At 47.7% G+C, this 21319-nt stretch overlaps 1 protein-coding gene across 4 annotated transcripts in view; it reads right to left on the bottom strand.

Moving 5' to 3' along the window:
- Positions 1-21319, bottom strand: part of SPDL1 (spindle apparatus coiled-coil protein 1) — a 348087-nt gene that overhangs the window by 249036 nt on the left and 77732 nt on the right. For all 4 annotated transcript variants that reach the window (XM_068277409.1, XM_068277407.1, XM_068277406.1 and 1 more), the window contains one exon: positions 20098-20274. In XM_068277409.1, coding sequence (XP_068133510.1) covers positions 20098-20274 — 177 coding nt within the window. The remainder of the gene's footprint in view (positions 1-20097; positions 20275-21319) is intronic.

The following is a 21319-nucleotide window of genomic DNA, read 5'->3' as shown; positions in this document are numbered from 1 at the left end:
AACAGCTCCAGCTCAGATTAGATGGACAGCTTTTGTGAACAGCAGTTTTCAGATCTTGCCACACATTCTCGATTGGATTTAGATCTGGACTTTGACTGAGCCTTTCTAACACATGGATAGGTTTTGTTTTAAACCATTCCCGCCCCTCTGCCATCACTATAGCAACATATGGCAGGCAGAACTGAACGCATTTAATGCGAACGTGCTGGTGCCCTAGCGTGATCTGACAAAGGCAGTGATGCAGAAACTCGTCATCACACTAGAGGCACGTCGTATCCTGGGACCTGCTCCCCCTCCAGCGAGTGGATTCTCCTGAACATCGGACACTACGCTGCTGGTCACAGCCTGGCGGTTTCCACATCCCTTGGAGTGAGAAGTGACGGATCCTGGCTTTGAGACATGCGCATTTGTCTTTTTAACTTTGTAAGTAGAAACTGGTTTTGTGTGAATTAAAACTTTAGTCTGGTAATGCACCATAGAGCGCTCTGGTTTTTTTTTTAAATTGCACTTGTCATTCCATTGTTGCCCTGGCTTTATGTTTAGGGTCGTTGTCCTGCTGGAAGGTGAACCTCCGCCCCAGTCTCAAATCTTTTGCAAACTGCAAGAGGTGTTCTCCATCCATCTTCCCATCAACTCTGACCAGCTTCCCTGTCCCTCCTGAAGAGAAGCATCCCCAGAGCATGATGCTGCCACCACCATATTTGACAGTGGGGATGGTGTGTTCAGAGTGATGTGCAGTGTTCGTTTTCCGCCACACATAGCGTTTTGCATTTTGAGCAAAAAGTTCCATTTTGGTCTCAACTGACCAGAGCACCTTCTTCCACGTTTGCGGTGTCCCCCACATGGCTTGTGGCAAACTACAAACAGGACTTCTTATGCTTTTCTGTTAACAATTGCTTTCTCCTTGCCACTCTTCCATAAAGGCCAACTTTGTGCAGTGCACAACTAATAGTTGTCCTATGGACAGATTCCCCCATGTGAGCTGTACAGGTCCTTCTAAAAAAATTAGCATATTGTGATAAAGTTCATTATTTTCTGTATTGTAGTGATAAACAGACTTTCATATATTTTAGATTCATTACACACAACTGAAATAGTTCAAGCCTTTTATTGTTTTAATATTGATGATTTTGGCATACAGCTCATGAAAACCCAAAATTCCCATCTCAAAAAATTAGCATATCATGAGAAGGTTTTCTAAACAAGCTATTAACCTAATCATCTGAATCAACTAATTAACGCTAAACACCTGCAAAAGATTCCTGAGGCTTTTAAAAACTCACAGCTTGGTTCATTACTCAAAACCGCAATCATGGGTAAGGGCTCGTTTCCACTATAGCGAATCCGCATGCGGGCACTGCATGCGGATTCGCATAGTCAATGTAAGTGGATGGGGCTGTTTCCACTTGTGTGGCGGCGGGAGCGTTTTTCGGTGCGGCAGAAATCTGCACGGCAGAGCCGTCAGATTTCGCGTGTGGGAGGAATGCGGGCGAATCGCCGCTAATGCATTTAATAGGGAAATCGCATGCGGCTTTGTCATGCAGATTTCCCCGCGATTTCGCATGGTTTGCTATGGAGCTGTACTCAGGCAGTGACATGGTTAAACTCTCTCTGCGATTTCTTCTGCGGTGGAATCCAGGCGATTCCGCACCGCAACAGTGGAAACGAGCCCTAAGACTGCCGTCCTGACTGCTGTCCAGAAGGCCATCATTGACACTCTCAAGCAAGAGGGTAAGACACAAAGAAATTTCTGAACTAATAGGCTGTTCCCAGAATGCTGTATCAAGGCACCTCAGTGGGAAGTTTGTGGGAAGGAAAAAGTGTGGCAGAAAACGCTGCACAACGAGAAGAAGTGACCGAACCCTGAGGAAAATTGTGGAGAAGAACCAATTCCAGACCTTGCAGTGTTCTCCCCAGAATATTTTTCCAGCCGGTTGGCATGAAAAAGTAGCCGGGTGGGTAGGGTCACACTGGGGGGTTGATACACAAAAGTGTGATAACTGCTCTCAGGTGATCTGCTGGCGCGCCAAGGTTTGCGCGCGTACACCATTACTCCCCATGATAAAGGAAGGTTTGCGCGCAATCGGCTGCGTGTTTCATGCGGCCAAACGCACGCAAACCTTCCTTTACCATGCGGAGTGTACGCGCGCAAACCTTGGCGCGCCGGCAGATCACGTGATAGCTGTTATCACACTTTTGTGAATCGAGCCCAGGGTGCGTAATCACACCACTGGTTGCCTCGGGGGGGGGGGGGGGGGGGGATATGCTAGGTACTACTGGATTATGGACAGCCCAGGATAAAACACACACTCATACCATGCTCTCTCACACATGCACACCGCACTCACGCGCACACACATTTACTTTAAAGGGAATCTTAACTGAATGGGGGGGGGTAAAGAGTTTCACTTACCTGGGGCTATTACCAGCCCCCTGCAGCAGTCCTGTGCCCTCGGAGCCGCTCTGGAATCCTCCGGTCCCCCGCTGTCACTTAGTTTCGTTTTTGACGACTCACCAGTCGGCCGGTAACCATGCGTATTATTGGACGCATTCCCTACTGCAATTAGCGCTGTTGCGGACCACAACACGTACAAAAATACGCGTTGCCACATATCTACGCGTGCGGAATGCAGCAACGCGTATTTTTGTATGCAACAGCGCTAATTGCAGTAGGGAATGGGTCCAATAATACGCATGGTGGCCGGCCGACTGGTGAGTCGTCAAAAACCAAACTAAGCGGCAGCGGGGGACCGGAGGATTCCAGAGCGGCTCCAAGGGCACAGGACTGCTGCAGGGGGCTGGTAATAGCCCCAGGTAAGTGAAACTCTTTACCCCCCCCATTCAGTTAAGGTTCCTTTTAAGAGGGACAATCATGGAGGCTGCTGAATAAAGTGCTCTGAAGTTTGGACTGCAATAACCACAAGTATTTTCCAAGTTTAGCTAAGATTACAGCTAAACTGTTTTTTTTATTTTTATTTTCTAGAAATAAGGCCAGAAATGCCACCTTTTTATAACCTCTCAGCAGAAATCTTCTGCAATGTTACAGCTCTCCTCTCCACATCTGTTTAAACATTAGTCAGTCATTAGTGAGGACAGTACTGTACAAGTGTGTGAAGCTAATCTAATGCTGTCTGCATATAAAAAAGCATTTACCACACAGCAACGGCTTCGAGACAGCCCCCTCCCCCATTATGACAGGAGACTTGCGGGTGGAATGAATTGAGCCAGGCGTCCCGCGGTATAAGTGTATCTGTCCTGTGTGCAACTTCACAGGAGTTTTCCCGGCCCCTCTACACTACGAAGGGAGCTGGGGAAGGGGGCGGAGATTTCTCGCTGAATAACAGCGAGTTTGCTGCACAGACAGCCACTGCTCTGCTCGCTGTAATGATTCAAGAGGAGAAAGTACAGTAATTCTGCCACAGACCAGGGCAAAGTCAGGTGGGCGCTCCGCCCAGCTGAAGGGCTCTGGGGAGAACACTGCCTTGGGGGACCTGCGGAAGCAGTGGACTGAGTCTGGAGTAGAAACATCCAGAGCCACCGTGTACAGGCGTGTGCAGGAAATGGGCTACAGGTGCCGCATTCCCCAGGTCAAGCCAGAAACAGCGGCAGAAGCGCCTGACCTGGGCTACAGAGAAGCAGCACTGGACTGTTGCTCAGTGGTCCAAAGTACTTTTTTCGGATGAAAGCAACTTTTGCATGTCATTTGGAAATCAAGGTGCCAGATTCTGGAGGAAGACTGGGGAGAGGGAAATGCCAAAATGCCTCAAGTCCAGTGTCAAGTACCCACAATCAGTGATGGTCTGGGGTGCCATGTCAGCTGCTGGTGTTGGTCCACTGTATTTTATCAAGGGCAGGGTCAATGCAGCTAGCTATCAGGAGATTTTGGAGCACTTCATGCTTCCATCTGCTGAAAAGCTTAATGGAGATGAAGATTTCATTTTTTTCAGCACGACCTGGCACCTGCTCACAGTGAGAGACGCAAGACCCGACACTCTGAATGAGCTTAAGGCCGCTATCAAAGCATCCTGGGCCTCCATAACACCTGAGCAGTGCCACAGGCTGATTGCCTCCATGCCACGCCGCATTGAAGCAGTCATTTCTGTAAAAGGATTCCTGACCAAGTATTGAGTGCATATTTGAACATAATTTGAAGGTTGACTTTTTTTGTGTTAAAGCGGTATTGTCACCACAAAAATCAAATTTCAACAGCAACTGATGTGAGTGTTTAGTTAAATAGAGATTCTTATCCCGTATTCAAAATTTTAAAAAAGATGTCTGCAGATATGCCTTTTCCTATTGCAGCATAATGCTGCACTGGACCTTGATTTCGCCATCGCCGGCGCCTAGCACGCTGTGGGCTTTCCTATGTATAATATATTTGTTACTTTCCCCTCCTAACCCACCCATTCCTCCTCTGCTTCGCCACCCATATCGCTCCTCTTCCCTGGTTGGCTGACACCGCAGGTGACGTCTAAAGTAGACGCCACAGGTGTCAGTCACAGCCACCGTGGGAAAAGGACCTTTCAGTAGCTGCTGTCACTGGAGGAGGAAGCCGCCTGAAGAGGACGCCTGTGCCGCCTGGAGCCCCACGTCACCGCTGCTGCCTGGAGGGAGCCCGCTGAGGAGGAAGCCGCCTGGAGAGGACACCTGTGCCGCCCGTTACCGCCGCTGCCTGGAGGGAGCCCGCTGAGGAGGAAGCCGCCTGGAGAGGACACCTGTGCCGCCCGTCACCGCCGCTGCCTGGAGGGAGCCCGCTGAGGAGGAAGCCGCCTGGAGAGGACACCTGTGCCGCCCGTCACCGCCGCTGCCTGGAGGGAGCCCGCTGAGGAGGAAGCCGCCTGGAGAGGACACCTGTGCCGCCCGTCACCGCCGCTGCCTGGAGGGAGCCCGCTGAGGAGGAAGCCGCCTGGAGAGGACACCTGTGCCGCCCGTCACCGCCGCTGCCTGGAGGGAGCCCGCTGAGGAGGAAGCCGCCTGGAGAGGACACCTGTGCCGCCCGTCACCGCCGCTGCCTGGAGGGAGCCCGCTGAGGAGGAAGCCACCTGGAGAGGAAGCCCGGATCCCCACGTCACCGCCGCTGCCTGGAGGGAGCCCGCTGAGGAGGAAGCCGCCTGGAGAGGAAGCCCGGATCCCCACGTCACCGCCGCTGCCTGGAGGGAGCCCGCTGAGGAGGAAGCCGCCTGGAGAGGAAGCCCGGAGCTCCACGTCACCGCCGCTGCCACGCTGAGGGAAGCCGCTGAGGAGGACACCCATCAAGGAGGACACCCGTGCCGCTGCCATCCGCCATATCGCCGCGTGAAGAGGACCACCACCGCCACCCGTCAGAACAGGTAACTAAACTTGCCGCCTATTGGGCATCTTGCGGAGCCCCCCAATGTTCCCCTGCCCACACTGGCTACCCTTTCCCACCTGCACTCTTGAACGCCTAGGGGGGGGGGGGGGGGGAGATCGCTGGGACTGGGGGGAGAGCTGGGACTGGGGGGAGAGATAGATTCTGAATGGGGAGGGGGGGAGGGCAGAATTTGGAACCCACTGGCTACACTTATCCTGGGGGGGGGGGGGGGGGACAGGGACCCACTGGCTACACTTATCCTGGGGGGGGGGAACAGAACCCACTGGCTACACTTATCCTGGGGGGGGGGGGACAGGGACCCACTGGCTACACTTATCCTGGGGGGAGACTGGGGACCGACTTGCTACACTTATCTGGGGGGAGATCCTGGGGGGGAAATAATCGACCCACTGGCTACACTTATGGGGGGGGGGACCTACTGGCTACACTTATCCGAGGGTAGAGCGGGGACCGGGGGGGAGAACGGGATACTAGTGGGTCCCTATCCTGGGGGGGGGGGGAGGGACCCACTGGCTACAATTATGGGGGGGGGGACTGGGGACCAACTGGCTACACTTATCCGGGGGGGGGGGCAGGTAACCACTGGCTACACCTATGGGGGGGGGCTGGGGACCAACTGGCTACACTTATACGGGGGAAGGGGGGACCAGGGATCCACTGGAAACACTTATCCTGGGGGGGAAGGGCCAGGGACCCACTGGCTACACTTATCCTGGTAGGGACCGGGGACCCACTGGCTACACTTATCCGGGGGGAGACCGGGCACCCACTGGCTACACTTATCCTGGGGGGGGGGGGGGCAGGGAACCACTGTCTACACTTATGGGGGGGGGGGGTTGGGGACCAACTAGCTACACTTATCCGGGAGAAGACCAGGGACCGACTGGCAACACTTATCCTGGGGGGGGGGGGGGGCAGGGAACCACTGGCTACACTTATGGGGGGGGGGGGGGGGGAGGGGAGTGGGGACCGACTGGCTACACTTATCCTGGGGGGGGGGAACCATGGACCCACTGGCTACACTTATGGGGGGGGGGGGGGACTGGGGACCTACTGGCTACACTTATCCGAGGGGAGAGCGGGGACCGGGGGGAGAATGGGATACTAGTGGGTCCCTATTATGGGGGGGGGGGGGACTGGGGACCAACTGGCTACACTTATCCGGGGGAGGGGGGCAGGGAACCACTGGCTACACTTATGGGGGGGGGGCTGGGGACCAACTGGCTACACTTATCCTGGGGGGGGGGGGGGCAGGGAACCACTGGCTACACTTATGGGGGGGGGGGGGGGAGGGGAGTGAGGACCAACTGGATACACTTACCTGGGGGGGGGGGGGGAGACTGGGGACCGACTGGCTACACTTATCCTGGGGGGGGGGGGGGGGGGGGACCACGGACCCACTGGCTACACTTATGGGGGGGGGGGACTGGGGACCTACTGGCTACACTTATCCGAGGGGAGAGCGGGGACCGGGGGGAGAATGGGATACTAGTGGGTCCCTATTATGGGGGGGGGGACTGGGGACCAACTGGCTACACTTATCCGGGGGAGGGGGGCAGGGAACCACTGGCTACACTTACGGGGGGGGCTGGGGACCAACTGGCTACACTTATCCGGGGGAAGACCGGGGAGCGACTGGCTACACTTATCCGGGGGGAGGGGGGACCTGGGATCCACTGGCTACACTTATCCTGGTAGGGACCGGGGACCCACTGGCTACACTTATGCTGGTAGGGACCGGGGACCCACTGGCTACACTTATCCGGGGGGGGGGGGGGGGGGGGGGGGAGGCCGGGCACCCACTGGCTACACTAATGGGGGGCTGGGGACCAACTGGCTACACTTATCCGGGGGAGCGACTGGCTACACTTATCCTGGGGGGGGGGGGGGCAGGGAACCACTGGCTACACTTATGGGGGGGAGGGGACTGGGGACAAACTGCCTACACTTATCCGGGGGGAGACTGGGGACCCACTGGCTACAATTAAGGGGGGGGGGGGACTGTAGACCTACTGGCTACACTTATCCGGGGGGAGAGCGGGGACCGACTGGCCACACTTAGACTGGGGGGGGGGGGAACCCGCTGGCCACACTTAGACTGGGGGGGAACACTTATACTACTGGGGGTACAGAACTGGCTACACTTATACTAGTGGGGGTACTGACCTGGCTACACTTATACTATTGGGGGACAGGCCTGGCTACAATTATACTATTGGAGGAAAAGACCTGGCTACACTTATACTAGTGGGGGTACAGACCTGGCTACACTTATACTAGTGGGGGTACTGACCTGGCTACACTTATACTAGTGGGGGTACTGACCTGGCTACACTTATACTAGTGGGGGTACTGACCTGGCTACACTTATACTAGTGGGGGTACAGAACTGGCTACACTTATACTAGTGGGGGTACAGAACTGGCTACACTTATACTAGTGGGGGTACAGAACTGGCTACACTTATACTAGTGGGGGTACAGAACTGGCTACACTTATACGAAAGGGGGGCAGGCCTGGCTACAATTATACTATTGGGTGTACAGACCTGGCTACACTTATATTAGTGGGGGTACAGACCTGGCTACACTTATACTAGTGGGGGTACAGAACTGGCTACACTTATACTAGTGGGGGTACAGACCTGGCTACACTTATACTAGTGGGGGTACAGACCTGGCTACACTTATACTAGTGGGGGTACTGACCTGGCTACACTTATACTAGTGGGGGTACTGACCTGGCTACACTTATACTAGTGGGGGTACTGACCTGGCTACACTTATACTAGTGGGGGTACAGAACTGGCTACACTTATACTAGTGGGGGTACAGAACTGGCTACACTTATACTAGTGGGGGTACAGAACTGGCTACACTTATACTAGTGGGGGTACAGAACTGGCTACACTTATACGAAAGGGGGGCAGGCCTGGCTACAATTATACTATTGGGTGTACAGACCTGGCTACACTTATATTAGTGGGGGTACAGACCTGGCTACACTTATACTAGTGGGGGTACAGAACTGGCTACACTTATACTAGTGGGGGTACAGACCTGGCTACACTTATACTAGTGGGGGTACTGACCTGGCTACACTTATACTAGTGGGGGTACTGACCTGGCTACACTTATACTAGTGGGGGTACTGACCTGGCTACACTTATACTAGTGGGGGTACTGACCTGGCTACACTTATACTAGTGGGGGTACAGAACTGGCTACACTTATACTAGTGGGGGTACAGAACTGGCTACACTTATACTAGTGGGGGTACAGAACTGGCTACACTTATACTAGTGGGGGTACAGAACTGGCTACACTTATACGAAAGGGGGGCAGGCCTGGCTACAATTATACTATTGGGTGTACAGACCTGGCTACACTTATATTAGTGGGGGTACAGACCTGGCTACACTTATACTAGTGGGGGTACAGAACTGGCTACACTTATACTAGTGGGGGTACAGACCTGGCTACACTTATACTAGTGGGGGTACAGACCTGGCTACACTTATACTAGTGGGGGTACTGACCTGGCTACACTTATACTAGTGGGGGTACTGACCTGGCTACACTTATACTAGTGGGGGTACTGACCTGGCTACACTTATACTAATGTATATGAACAAACCAAGCGCAAAGGAGGACCCAAACACAATAGAAAACTATTACTCCGCTGCGTGTTATAAGGGGGAATCCCTCCACCCCTTCTCCACAAAAACAAGATTAAAATACAAATAACACGCGCTGGATAATCCCCAAATTGATTTATTAGTAGTAATCTAATAGTAGTAATCTAAAAGCACAAAATTCCAAACAGGAAGTTTCAACAGCACCTCATAAATCATTCACTCTTGCTCACCTTACACACTAAGAAGGGCCCTTCTATAAAAATGATAAAAACCACCTTAAAAATAGGCAATACAAGATTCTGTATAAAAAGATAATAAGATGCTTATCTAACTAGCAAAAAATCTCCTTTAAGCCGTTCTGACCATGCTAGTGACAGTTTCCTTATCAAGGGCAAGTTAACATCCAGCAATTTGTGAAGGATCGCTCTACTCCAATGTGTAAGCCGTGGTGCACAGACAGTTCCTTGTCAAGAAATGTCAGCTGTATGTACAGCGCTTACAAACAATCCGATGCCCAGACAGGTTGTATATAACTCACGTGTCCCTACATGTACCAGTCCTCATAGGTCACAAGTGTAGATAGTATTCCTCCACTCTCCTCACAAGCCGTGATATTGACAACAGCGGCTCCAGATTTCTGCTTCACGCCGGCGGACTTGTGTAGGGCACGTCACTTCCGCAAGTAAGACTCTGCGGGCTGCTCCTAGTGCTTCCGCCCAACTGGGCTACGCTGGGCTTTACTATACACGGTGACGTCACCTCGAGATCTACGTAGCGTAGCCCAGTTGGGCGGAAGCACTAGGAGCAGCCCGCAGAGTCTTACTTGCGGAAGTGACGTGCCCTACACAAGTCCGCCGGCGTGAAGCAGAAATCTGGAGCCGCTGTTGTCAATATCACGGCTTGTGAGGAGAGTGGAGGAATACTATCTACACTTGTGACCTATGAGGACTGGTACATGTAGGGACACGTGAGTTATATACACAACCTGTCTGGGCATCGGATTGTTTGTAAGCGCTGTACATACAGCTGACATTTCTTGACAAGGAACTGTCTGTGCACCACGGCGTACACATTGGAGTAGAGCGATCCTTCACAAATTGCTGGATGTTAACTTGCCCTTGATAAGGAAACTGTCACTAGCATGGTCAGAACGGCTTAAAGGAGATTTTTTGCTAGTTAGATAAGCATCTTATTATCTTTTTATACAGAATCTTGTATTGCCTATTTTTAAGGTGGTTTTTATCATTTTTATAGAAGGGCCCTTCTTAGTGTGTAAGGTGAGCAAGAGTGAATGATTTATGAGGTGCTGTTGAAACTTCCTGTTTGGAATTTTGTGCTTTTAGATTACTACTATTAGATTACTACTAATAAATCAATTTGGGGATTATCCAGCGCGTGTTATTTGTATTTTAATCTTGTTTTTGTGGAGAAGGGGTGGAGGGATTCCCCCTTATAACACGCAGCGGAGCAATAGTTTTCTATTCTGTTTGGGTCCTCCTTTGCGCTTGGTTTGTTCATATACATTTCTTTTAAGCATCATCCCTCTAACCATGGCAGCAGGTGGAAACTTGTGGGACTATAGATACCATCAGGGAAATCGGATTAGGAATTTTTTCGGTGGAATGGATTTAAAGGGGGAGATTAAGAACATTGGTGTAACTGAACACCTAAAGGAATTAGAAAGGTTACTTGTGAAAGAAACTAAGAATGTTTGGGAGGTGGCATCTCTGGAGAAGTACTTGGAGTGGGAGGTAGCTCCGGTGGGTTTAGCAGTGACTAAAACTCTATCGGAGGATTTGGCAGATGAGGATACATTGGCGAAATGGGAATATATGTTTCATGTATTTTCTATGGAAACAGTCCAATTTGTGATGGATGCAAGGAAAGCACAAACAAAAAATTTGGAGGTGGAGATCAAGGATATACAGCAGGTGCTAGTACCATTTAAGTCAATGAAGGAGTATCGGACTATGGAGGTAAGTATAAAGAATAGGTTGGAGATTTTAGAAAAAGAAATAGTTAATAAGAAAATCAGAAAATTTGCAAGAGACTCGATCCCCATGAATGAGGTAGAAGAACTAAGAATAATGGTGGAAGAAAGTGTAGGGGGAGAGGATTCTCGGGTAGATACCATGTGTGGGACATTGGAGACCATTGATGAGACGGGGGAGGGGGAGGGGGTGGTGAGTGAGGAGGAGAGGGATGCTAGATGTTCCACATTAGAGATTGGATATGGAGAGTGAGGAGGATGAAGGGGAACAGCTGAGTGGAGATGAGGCTCAGGTAAGTGTTCACAAGCTCCAGCACAAACCCCAGAAACATGGGAAACCCCAAAGTATTAACAATAGCGGTCGGGCCCTGAAGGGTGTGAGGAACTTAGAGGCAGGTTTGAGTCCGGTGAGATATAATGTTCCCGTGTCGAATAGGTATTCATCCCTCACACGGAGCCCAGAGGGGGAGAGTATAGAGGGTAGAAGGAGTAGGACAGAAAGGGGAAATATGGAGGAAAGAAGGAATAGGACACCAAGTGGTCGCCCATTAAGGGGACATGGAGTATATCCAAGGAATAGAAGGAGTTCAACTAAACAGACCCCGAATAAGACACCTTATCAGACCCCAAGGAATCGAAGCATCAATAGATTAGGGAACAGGAATAACATAATAGTGGAGGAGCCTCGCAACTCAATAAGCCAGTATTTTTTAAGAATGCCCCGGGAGAAAAACGTAAAAGGGGATGTAGGGGTGGGAGGAAGAGGGGTAAAAAAGAGAGTATAGAGGATTCTAATGTGGGGGGGGGCTAATGGGGTATTTAATTTGAGCAAACGGACATTGGAAAAGGAGGAAACTAACCTCCTGTCTAAAGGATTAAAATTTGCACCGAACAATAGAGTTGACAAATTTGAAACCTATGTTAATGTGAAGAAATTCATGCGGCAATTATGTTTAAAAAAAATATTTCTTGAAGAATCCTGTTGAAAGGGAAGTGGAACAATCCCGATACGTACATACCTCCTTAAAAAACCCCTCTACCTTCTTCCCGCAGTCAGAATATAGCGATGCCATGAAGGCATTTGAAAATTTAGTAGAAAAAGATATTAGACGCATGAAAACTAACAAGTTTGGCAATGATAATCTAACACGCGGTGAGAGGAAAGCTATGAAGGAATTGCGGAATGATCCAGAAGTAACAATCCGCCCAGCGGATAAAGGTGGGGGGACTGTGATACAGGACACGGATGTATATCAAGTGGAGGCATTACGGCTGTTGAATGACCCAGAGACATACTGCGTCTTGGGTCAGGATCCCAAAGCCAAATTTGCAATTGAGTTGGAGAAACTATTGGATGAAGGGTTGCAAGGTGAAATTTTAAACCAAAAAGAATTTGATTTTCTGAATGTAAAATTCCCCAGGAAGCCACTGTTTTACCATCTGCCAAAGGTACATAAGGACCTGGGGAATCCCCCGGGTCGACCAATAGTGTCGGGTGTGGATTCCCTGACCGCAAACCTCTCAAGGTATGTGGACACTTTTTTACAGAAGTCGGTTAGAGGGACAAAGGCGTACATTGAAGATACCAAACATATATTGAATGCCTTGGGAGGTTTGCGGTGGGAAGAGGGTTGGACGCTCTGCACTATGGATGTAGCATCCCTGTATACTATCATACATCATGACAGGGGATTGGAGGCGGTGGATTACTATTTGAGTAAGGACGAAGAGATCAATTTGTTGCAGAAGAACTTTATTTTGAAAGCAATTAGATTTATTTTGGAACACAACTATTTTCAATATGATGAGAAATGGTATCTGCAGGTCGGTGGGACGGCGATGGGGACCAGGTTCGCACCGGCCTATGCAAATTTGTTTATGTCCTACTGGGAGGAGCGCTATGTCTATGGAGAGCGTGGCCCCGGTGCGGACCTGGTCCTGTGGCGCCGTTTCATCGACGATGTGCTGATGGTGTGGAGAGGAGACTCTCTGTCATTGGGGAAATACATGGAGGACATTAATATGAACAATTGGAATATCAGGTTCACTATGGATATCAGTAAACAAAGTTAATTTTCTGGATCTGGAAGTGTTTGTAGAGAACAACTCCTTAAGCACTAAGACCTTCCAGAAGGATGTAGATGTCAATAGTTACATTCTATACACCAGCTGTCATCTGCCACGTTGGTTAAATAATGTCCCCAAGGGACAGTTCACGAGACTCAGACGCAACTGCACAAACATGGAGGACTATGATGCGGAAGCTGAGAAACTCGTGGACTGTTTCCTTGATAAGGGATACCCCAGTGAACGGGTATATAGATCAAAAGAGGAAATCAGGCAGAAGGAACGCAACCAGTTATTGGGCCCTAGGAATGCACAGGATTGGAAAAGTAGAGAGGCAAACGATTTTAATGTAGTGCTACAATATACGGCCCAATCTAAGAAGGTTGTGAATATATTCCAGAAACATTGGGATGTTCTAAAAGAAGATAAATTATTGGGTGAGAAATTACCAGACAAACCGAAGGTGATTTTTAAAAAAGCACCAAATCTGGGGTTATCATTAGCTACGGCGGCTAATGAGGGGTTCCCCTCAAAGGGGAACAAAGTGAGGGACAGAGGGGGCTTTGTGAGATGTGGCATATGTCTGAACTGCAGGAGAACCAGGCATCCGGGGAGGATAGTAGAAATTGAGGCACGGGATATGGTGAAATATAAGATTAAAGATTTTATAACATGTACCACAACTGGAGTGATCTATTGTGTCCAGTGCTCCTGTCATAAGAGGTACATTGGGAGGACCAAAAGATCACTTCAGAGGCGGGTGGGGGAGCATTTCAATAATATTGAAAAGAAGAATGAGGAACACCCGCTATCCAAACACTATAAGGAACAGCATAATGGGAGCCTAAGGGGGACTATATTTTTTGGAGTAGAAGTTGTGGAACCTGGCTGGAGGGGTGGTAATTATATCCATAAAATGTCTAGGAATGAATCCAAGTGGATTTTTCAACTGGACACTCTGATCCCAAAGGGACTAAATAGTGAAATGGAGCTTTTTGCATTTTTTTAAAGTGTATTAGTGATTATATAGATAGACTGTTTTGTGCAGAGGGTGGGGGATCATTGGGAATATGGATCATTAAAGACTCAGTATTAAGGGCAATTAATATGGGGGCACCTTGGTATTTTATGTATGTGAGATGCGAGTATGAGGGTATATGCTGTATCTTAATTTGGACAGAGGAGTATTATATAATGCTCAGTAGGGAACTTTATAATATAAAATGTTCCTAAAAGTGCTTAGTGATCTCCTATGTGTGTCCCATGTTTTTGAAAACAAGACTCTGACAAGTGTGAACTCTGCCCTCAGCATCACATGGGTGGGCGGACCTACATAGGGCATATATAGAATGAAGATGGCGGACTGTACCATAAGTTTTAAAAAAAACCTCCTGATGAAGGCCACCGTTTAGTGGCTGAAACGCGTAGAGGTGGAGAGATATTGCTGAAATCTGTGGGCGATAAAACTACAAAGATCCGAACTGGGCTAGCAGTGTGCGCGCAGCTGCTACCCGTGTGGAAAGTTCGTAGATCTCGAGGTGACGTCACCGTGTATAGTAAAGCCCAGCGTAGCCCAGTTGGGCGGAAGCACTAGGAGCAGCCCGCAGAGTCTTACTTGCGGAAGTGACGTGCCCTACACAAGTCCGCCGGCGTGAAGCAGAAATCTGGAGCCGCTGTTGTCAATATCACGGCTTGTGAGGAGAGTGGAGGAATACTATCTACACTTGTGACCTATGAGGACTGGTACATGTAGGGACACGTGAGTTATATACAACCTGTCTGGGCATCGGATTGTTTGTAAGCGCTGTACATACAGCTGACATTTCTTGACAAGGAACTGTCTGTGCACCACGGCTTACACATTGGAGTAGAGCGATCCTTCACAAATTGCTGGATGTTAACTTGCCCTTGATAAGGAAACTGTCACTAGCATGGTCAGAACGGCTTAAAGGAGATTTTTTGCTAGTTAGATAAGCATCTTATTATCTTTTTATACAGAATCTTGTATTGCCTATTTTTAAGGTGGTTTTTATCATTTTTATAGAAGGGCCCTTCTTAGTGTGTAAGGTGAGCAAGAGCGAATGATTTATGAGGTGCTGTTGAAACTTCCTGTTTGGAATTTTGTGCTTTTAGATTACTACTATTAGATTACTACTAATAAATCAATTTGGGGATTATCCAGCGCGTGTTATTTGTATTTTACACTTATACTAGTGGGGGTACAGAACTGGCTACACTTATACTAGTGGGGGTACATGAAATCTCTCTCTCTCTCTCTCTCTCTCTCTCCCCCTCTCTCCTAATAAATAAATATATATTCCATTCCCAAAAAAAAATAAAAAATCTGACCACAGGAGCAGTGAAAATCACAAAGTCACCAATATATTGCTGGATCAGTTCATCCTACTCCTCACTTGTCATTTTCTCTGTAACTGCACATGTTGTCACTCCGATCTATTACAGTATGCACAAAGAGACAGGGAAATAGAAAATAATCACATGAAATTACATAGTTACATAGTTATTTTGGCTGAAAAAAGACATACGTCCATCGAGTTCAACCAGTACAAAGTACAACTCCAGCCCGTCCCCCACATACCCCTGTTGATCCAGAGGAAGGCGAAAAAAACCCCACCAGGCATGGTCCAATTAGCCCCAAATGGGAAAAATTCCTTCCTGACTCCAGATGGCAATCAGATAAAATCCCTGGATCAACATCATTAGGCATAACCTAGTAATTGTAGCCATGGATGTCTTTCAACGCAAGGAAAGCATCTAAGCCCCCTTTAAATGCAGGTATAGAGTTTGCCATAACGACTTCCTGTGGCAATGCATTCCACATCTTAACCACTCTTACTGTAAAGAACCCTTTCCTAAATAAATGGCTAAAACGTTTTTCCTCCATGCGCAGCTCATGTCCTCTAGTCCTTTGAGAAGGCCTAGGGACAAAAAGCTCATCCGCCAAGCTATTATATTGCCCTCTAATGTATTTATACATGTTAATTAGATCTCCTCTAAGGCGTCTTTTCTCTAGACTAAATAAACCCAGTTTATCTAACCTTTCTTGGTAAGCGAGACCTTCCATCCCACGTATCAATTTTGTAGCTCGTCTCTGCACCTGCTCTAAAACTGCAATATCTTTTTTGTAATGTGGTGCCCAGAACTGAATTCCATATTCCAAATGTGGCCTTACTAGAGAGTTAAACAGGGGCAATATTATGCTAGCATCTCGAGTTTTTATTTCCCTTTTAATGCATCCCAAAATTTTGTCAGTACACTCTGGCACTGCTGCAAATACTGTACATACGGTAAATAGGCTGGATGTACAGAAGGAGACCGAGTAATAAAACAAGAAAATTACTTACTTTTTCCTGTCTGCAGCTACAGCTGAAATCCGATCTCTGCAGACACAATGGCCTCAATTCACTAAGCTTAACTCCTGTCTTTAATAACTCTTCTGAGCTGTTTTACAGTTATCACAATTATATCACCATGGTGATAACTGTAAAACAGCTCAGAAGAGTTATTAAAGACAGGAGTTAAGCTTAGTGAATTGAGGCCATTAATGTGTGCTCTGAAATCACCCTGCTTTTGTGATGTAAACACAGCTGTACTGAGTCGCACAATGATGACATAAGACAGTGAGCTGTTCCTAGTATACACCCCAGTGGGAGTGTCTGAAGACTCTGGGAGGAGGGCAGATCATGAATAGACAATGAGCAAGAGAAGGGAGGGGGGAAAACAAGAGTCAGGGGGGATATGATGTCAGCATTTCCTTGCCAAGATGGCCACTGCCTGGGAAAGGATTTTCTGCTTTTCCTTTATAAAATTCACAGAAATCATAACGTGCACAGCGCAATACATCAGTTATGTAAGTAGAACTAGTATTTATCTACTTATATATGTGTTTTTTTTTTTTTAGGTTACCATGGGTGTCGCTTCCTCTTTAAAAACACTTTTATTGGTCGGATGGTCGGTTTTCATGAGCTGTATGCCAAAATCATTAAAACAATAAAAGGCTTGAACTACTTTCAGTTGTGTGTAATGAATCTAAAATATATGAAAGTCTAATGTTTATCAGTACATTACAGAAAATAATGAACTTTATCACAATATGCTAATTTTTTGAGAAGGACCTGTAGATTTCTGCAGCTCGTCCAGTCACCATGGGCCTCTTGACGGCATTTCTGATCAGCGCTCTCCTTGTTCGGCCTGTGAGTTTAGATGGACGGCCTTGTCTTGGTAGGTTTACAGTTGTGCCATACGCCTTCAATTTCTGAATGATCACTTGAACAGTGCTCCATGGGAAGTTCAAGGCTTTGGAAATCTTTCTGTAGCCTAAGCCCGCTTTAAATTTCTCAATAACTTTATCCCCGACCTGTCTGGTGTGTTATTTGGACTTCATGGTGTTGTTGCTCCCAATATTCTCTTAGACATCCTCTGAGGCCGTCACAGAGCAGCTGTATTTGTACTGACATTAGATTACACACAGGTGCACTCTATTTAGTCATTAGCACTCATAAGGCAATGAATAATTACGCACACCCCACTTTGCAGTTATTTGTAAAAAATGCATGGAATCATGAATGATTTTCGTTCCACTTCTCACGTGTACACCACTTTGTATTGGTCTTTCACGTAGAATTTCAATATAATTGATTCACGTTTGTGGCAGTAATATGACAAAATGTGGAAAACTTCAAGGAGGCCGAACACCTTTGCAAATCACTGTAATTATTAGGCAAGTCCCTGAAAAGTTGATACAGGGATTTATCTGACTGCCATCTGGAGTCGGGAAGGAATGTTTCCCTTTTAAGGCTAATTGGCCCAGGCCTTGTACGTTTTTTGCCTTTCCCTGGATCATCTGGGCTATGTGCAGGTTCAGGTTGGTGTTTTTTATGGCTTGTTTGTTTTTGTTTTGTTTTTTCTGGTTGAACTTGGACGGATGTCTTGACAACCAAACTAACTTTCAATGCTCTGCAGTAGGCTGCAGCAAAAAAAGCCACACCAAACCACTGTAAAAGGGCCCTTACTTATCTGGGGCTACTTCCAGCCCCTGTAATCTTTTAGGTCTCTCGTTGTCCTCTGGGTCCGTTCAGTTGTGCTTCTGTCAGCCAAATTAAAGTCCACTAGGTGAGTTGCAGGCTACTGCACATAGGGGTAGGAAGTCAGTGGTGGGTTATGGTCTGAAGGTGTGCCAGGTGCGCCCCCCAACCCACAAGCTCTCATGGGGCGACACGTTCCAAGTCCTCCGTCGGTCTCCAGACTGCAAATCGAGTGCTTCATGCTTCTCCCTTGCATCAACCAAGTAGGAGATGGAGGACTGGGAGCGGGTGAGCTGGATCAGGTGAGAGCTTCTGCTGCTGTTAGTGTTGCTGGTGGGGCAGCAGGGGTTAGTGTGCAGCAGTATTGCTGGTTGGGCAGTAGTGTAGTGTAGCTGGCGGGGCAATCAGGGGTAAGTGTAGTTGGGCAGTGTAGCTTAGATAGTTTTTTTTTGGCGGGGGGGCACAAGAGGCCCCTACACCATGGATGCACCAGGGTTAGCAATTTTTCCTCTGGTTTTAGTCCTCTAAATCTAGGTGCTTATGGTCCAAAAAATGTGGTATTTGCTAGGTACTCTTAGCAGTATTTCCAGAAATGTTTCTCAAGCAAGCAAACATTAATTTCCTAATAACTGCAACTCTATGCAACAGGCCAAGAAAATGGGAGTTTATTTAAAGGGGAACTTCAGCCTAAACAAACATACTGTCATTACGTTACATTAGTTATGTTAATTAGAATAGATAGGTAATATAATCTCTTACCCACACTGTTTTAAAAGAACAAGCAAATGTTTGTGATTCATGGGGGCTGCCATCTTTGTCATGTGGGCAGCCATCTTGTTGGTTGAAAGGAGCAGACAGGGAGCATGAGAGACAGTTCCAACTATCCTGTGTCCTGATAACCCCTCCCAGCTGCACGCGCTAGGCTTCAAATGTCAAATTCAAAATGTAAAAAAAAAAAATGCATCAAAACAGCAGAACGAGAACAACAACATCAGAAATCCCATCATGCTTTGCACAGCATCAGGGGAAAAATGCCCGGGCAGTTTTCTTCTGTGCAGCTAAAAATGAGGCTTGTATAAGAGAAACAAAGTTCTGATGCTGTGAAACTGTTAAAGAAACACCAGGTCTTTTAAAGGGGTTCTTTTGCGAAAAAAGTAGTCAGTTAAAAAAATGTGACAGATGACAGGTTTTGGGCCAGTCCATCTTTTTAAGGGGGATTCTCAGGGCTTTCTTTGTTTTCAACAGCATTTCCTGAACAACAGTTTAACTGCCAAAATAGCAAGATACCAGCCGGCCTCCCTAATCACTTGCACACTATTATGTCAGTTAAATTTTGCAACTGTTGTTCAGGAAATGCTGTTGAAAACAAAGAAAGCCCTAAGGATCCCCCTTAAAAAGATGGACTGGCTCAAAACCTGTCATCTGTCACATTTTTACACTGCCTACTTTTTTCGCGAAAGAACCCCTTTAAAGAGACTCTGAAGCGAGAATAAATCTCGCTTCAGAGCTCATGGTTAGCAGGGGCACGTGTGCCCCTGCTAAACCGCCGCTATAGCGCCGCTAAACGGGGGTCCCTTCACCCCCAAACCCCCCACTGCGACACTTGGTCGCAGACTTGGTCGTTTCTGGAGGCAGGGCTAACGGCTGCAGCCCTGCCTCCAGTCGCGTCTATCAGCGGCGCATCGCCGCCTCTCCCCCGCCCCTCTCAGTGAAGGAAGACTGAGAGGGGCAGGGGAGAGGCGGAGATACGCGCTGACAGACGCGCGTGGGGCAGGGCTGCGGCGGTTAGCCCTGCCCCAACCAGGAAGAAATCCCCCGCATTACGGAGGGGATTTGGGGGATCAGGGACCCCCGTTAAGCCGCGGGATAGCGTGTGCCCCTGCTATTTATGAGGTCTGAAGTGAGATTTATTCTCGCTTCAGACTCTCTTTAAGTGCTGCTGAGTCGATTTTTAGTCTGGACGTTCACTTTAAACAAGACACAAAGTATAGAAAATGGAAAATACCTTTTCTTTCAATTCAAAAACTTCACAATTGTGTGCCCTCTGCATTTTTTCCTGAAGTTGTTCCAGACAAACTTTATGTTGTTGTTTTACATTTTCAGACTCCAGAGTTAAGCTGTCTAGCATTCGACTTTTAAGTTCAACCTCTCTACTTAGGGAATATTTTTCTTGTTCCAGGATCTATGAGAGAAAAGATTTTTTTTTAAATATATTTTTATTGGTTAGAGAAAACATATTCGAAACAAAGTACAGTGGTGTGAAAAACTATTTGCCCCCTTCCTGATTTCTTATTATTTTGCATGTTTGTCACAGTTAAATGTTTCTGCTCATCAAAAACCATTAACTATTAGTCAAAGATAACATAATTGAACACAAAATGCAGTTTTAAATGATGGTTTTTATTATTTAGTGAGAAAAAAAACCTCAAAACCTACATGGCCCTGTGTGAAAAAGAAATTGCCCCCTGAACCTAATAACTAGTTAGGCCACCCTTAGCAGCAATAACTGCAATCAAGCGTTTGCGATAACTTGCAACAAGTCTTACAGCGCTCTGGAGGAATTTTGGCCCACTCATATTTGCAGAATTGTTGTAATTCAGCTTCATTTGAGGGTTTTCTAGCATGAACAGCCTTTTTAAGGTCATGTCACAACATCTCAATAGGATTCAGGTCAGGACTTTGACTAGGCCACTCAAAAGTCTTCATCTTGTTTTTCTTCAGCCATTCAGAGGTGGATTTTCTGGTGTGTTTTGGGTCATTGTCCTGCTGCAGCACCCAAGATCGCTTCAGCTTGAGTTGACGAACAGATGGCCGGACATTTTCCTTCAGGATTTGTTGGTAGACAGTAGAATTCATGGTTCCATCTATCACAGCAAGCCTTTCAGGTCCTGAAGCAGCAAAACAACCCCAGACCATCACACTTCCACCACCATATTTTACGGTTGGTATGATGTTCTTTTGCTGAAATGCTGTGTTACTTCTACGCCAGATGTAACGGGACACGCACCTTCCAAAAAGTTCAACTTTTGTCTCGTCGGTCCACAAGGTATTTTCCCAAAAGTCTTGGCAATCATTGAGATGTTTTTAGCAAAATTGAGACGAGCCTTAATGTTCTTTTTGCTTAAAAGTGGTTTGCGCCTTGGATATCTGCCTTGCAGGCCGTTTTTGCCCAGTCTCTTGCTTATGGTGGAGTCGTGAACACTGACCTTAATTGAGGCAAGTGAGGC

The sequence above is a fragment of the Hyperolius riggenbachi genome, chromosome 3 (genome assembly GCF_040937935.1).
Source record: "Hyperolius riggenbachi isolate aHypRig1 chromosome 3, aHypRig1.pri, whole genome shotgun sequence".
Taxonomy (NCBI): Eukaryota; Metazoa; Chordata; class Amphibia; order Anura; family Hyperoliidae; genus Hyperolius; species Hyperolius riggenbachi.
Note: the sequence above shows the minus strand (reverse complement) of the source record. Positions and strands in the feature narration are given on the sequence as shown.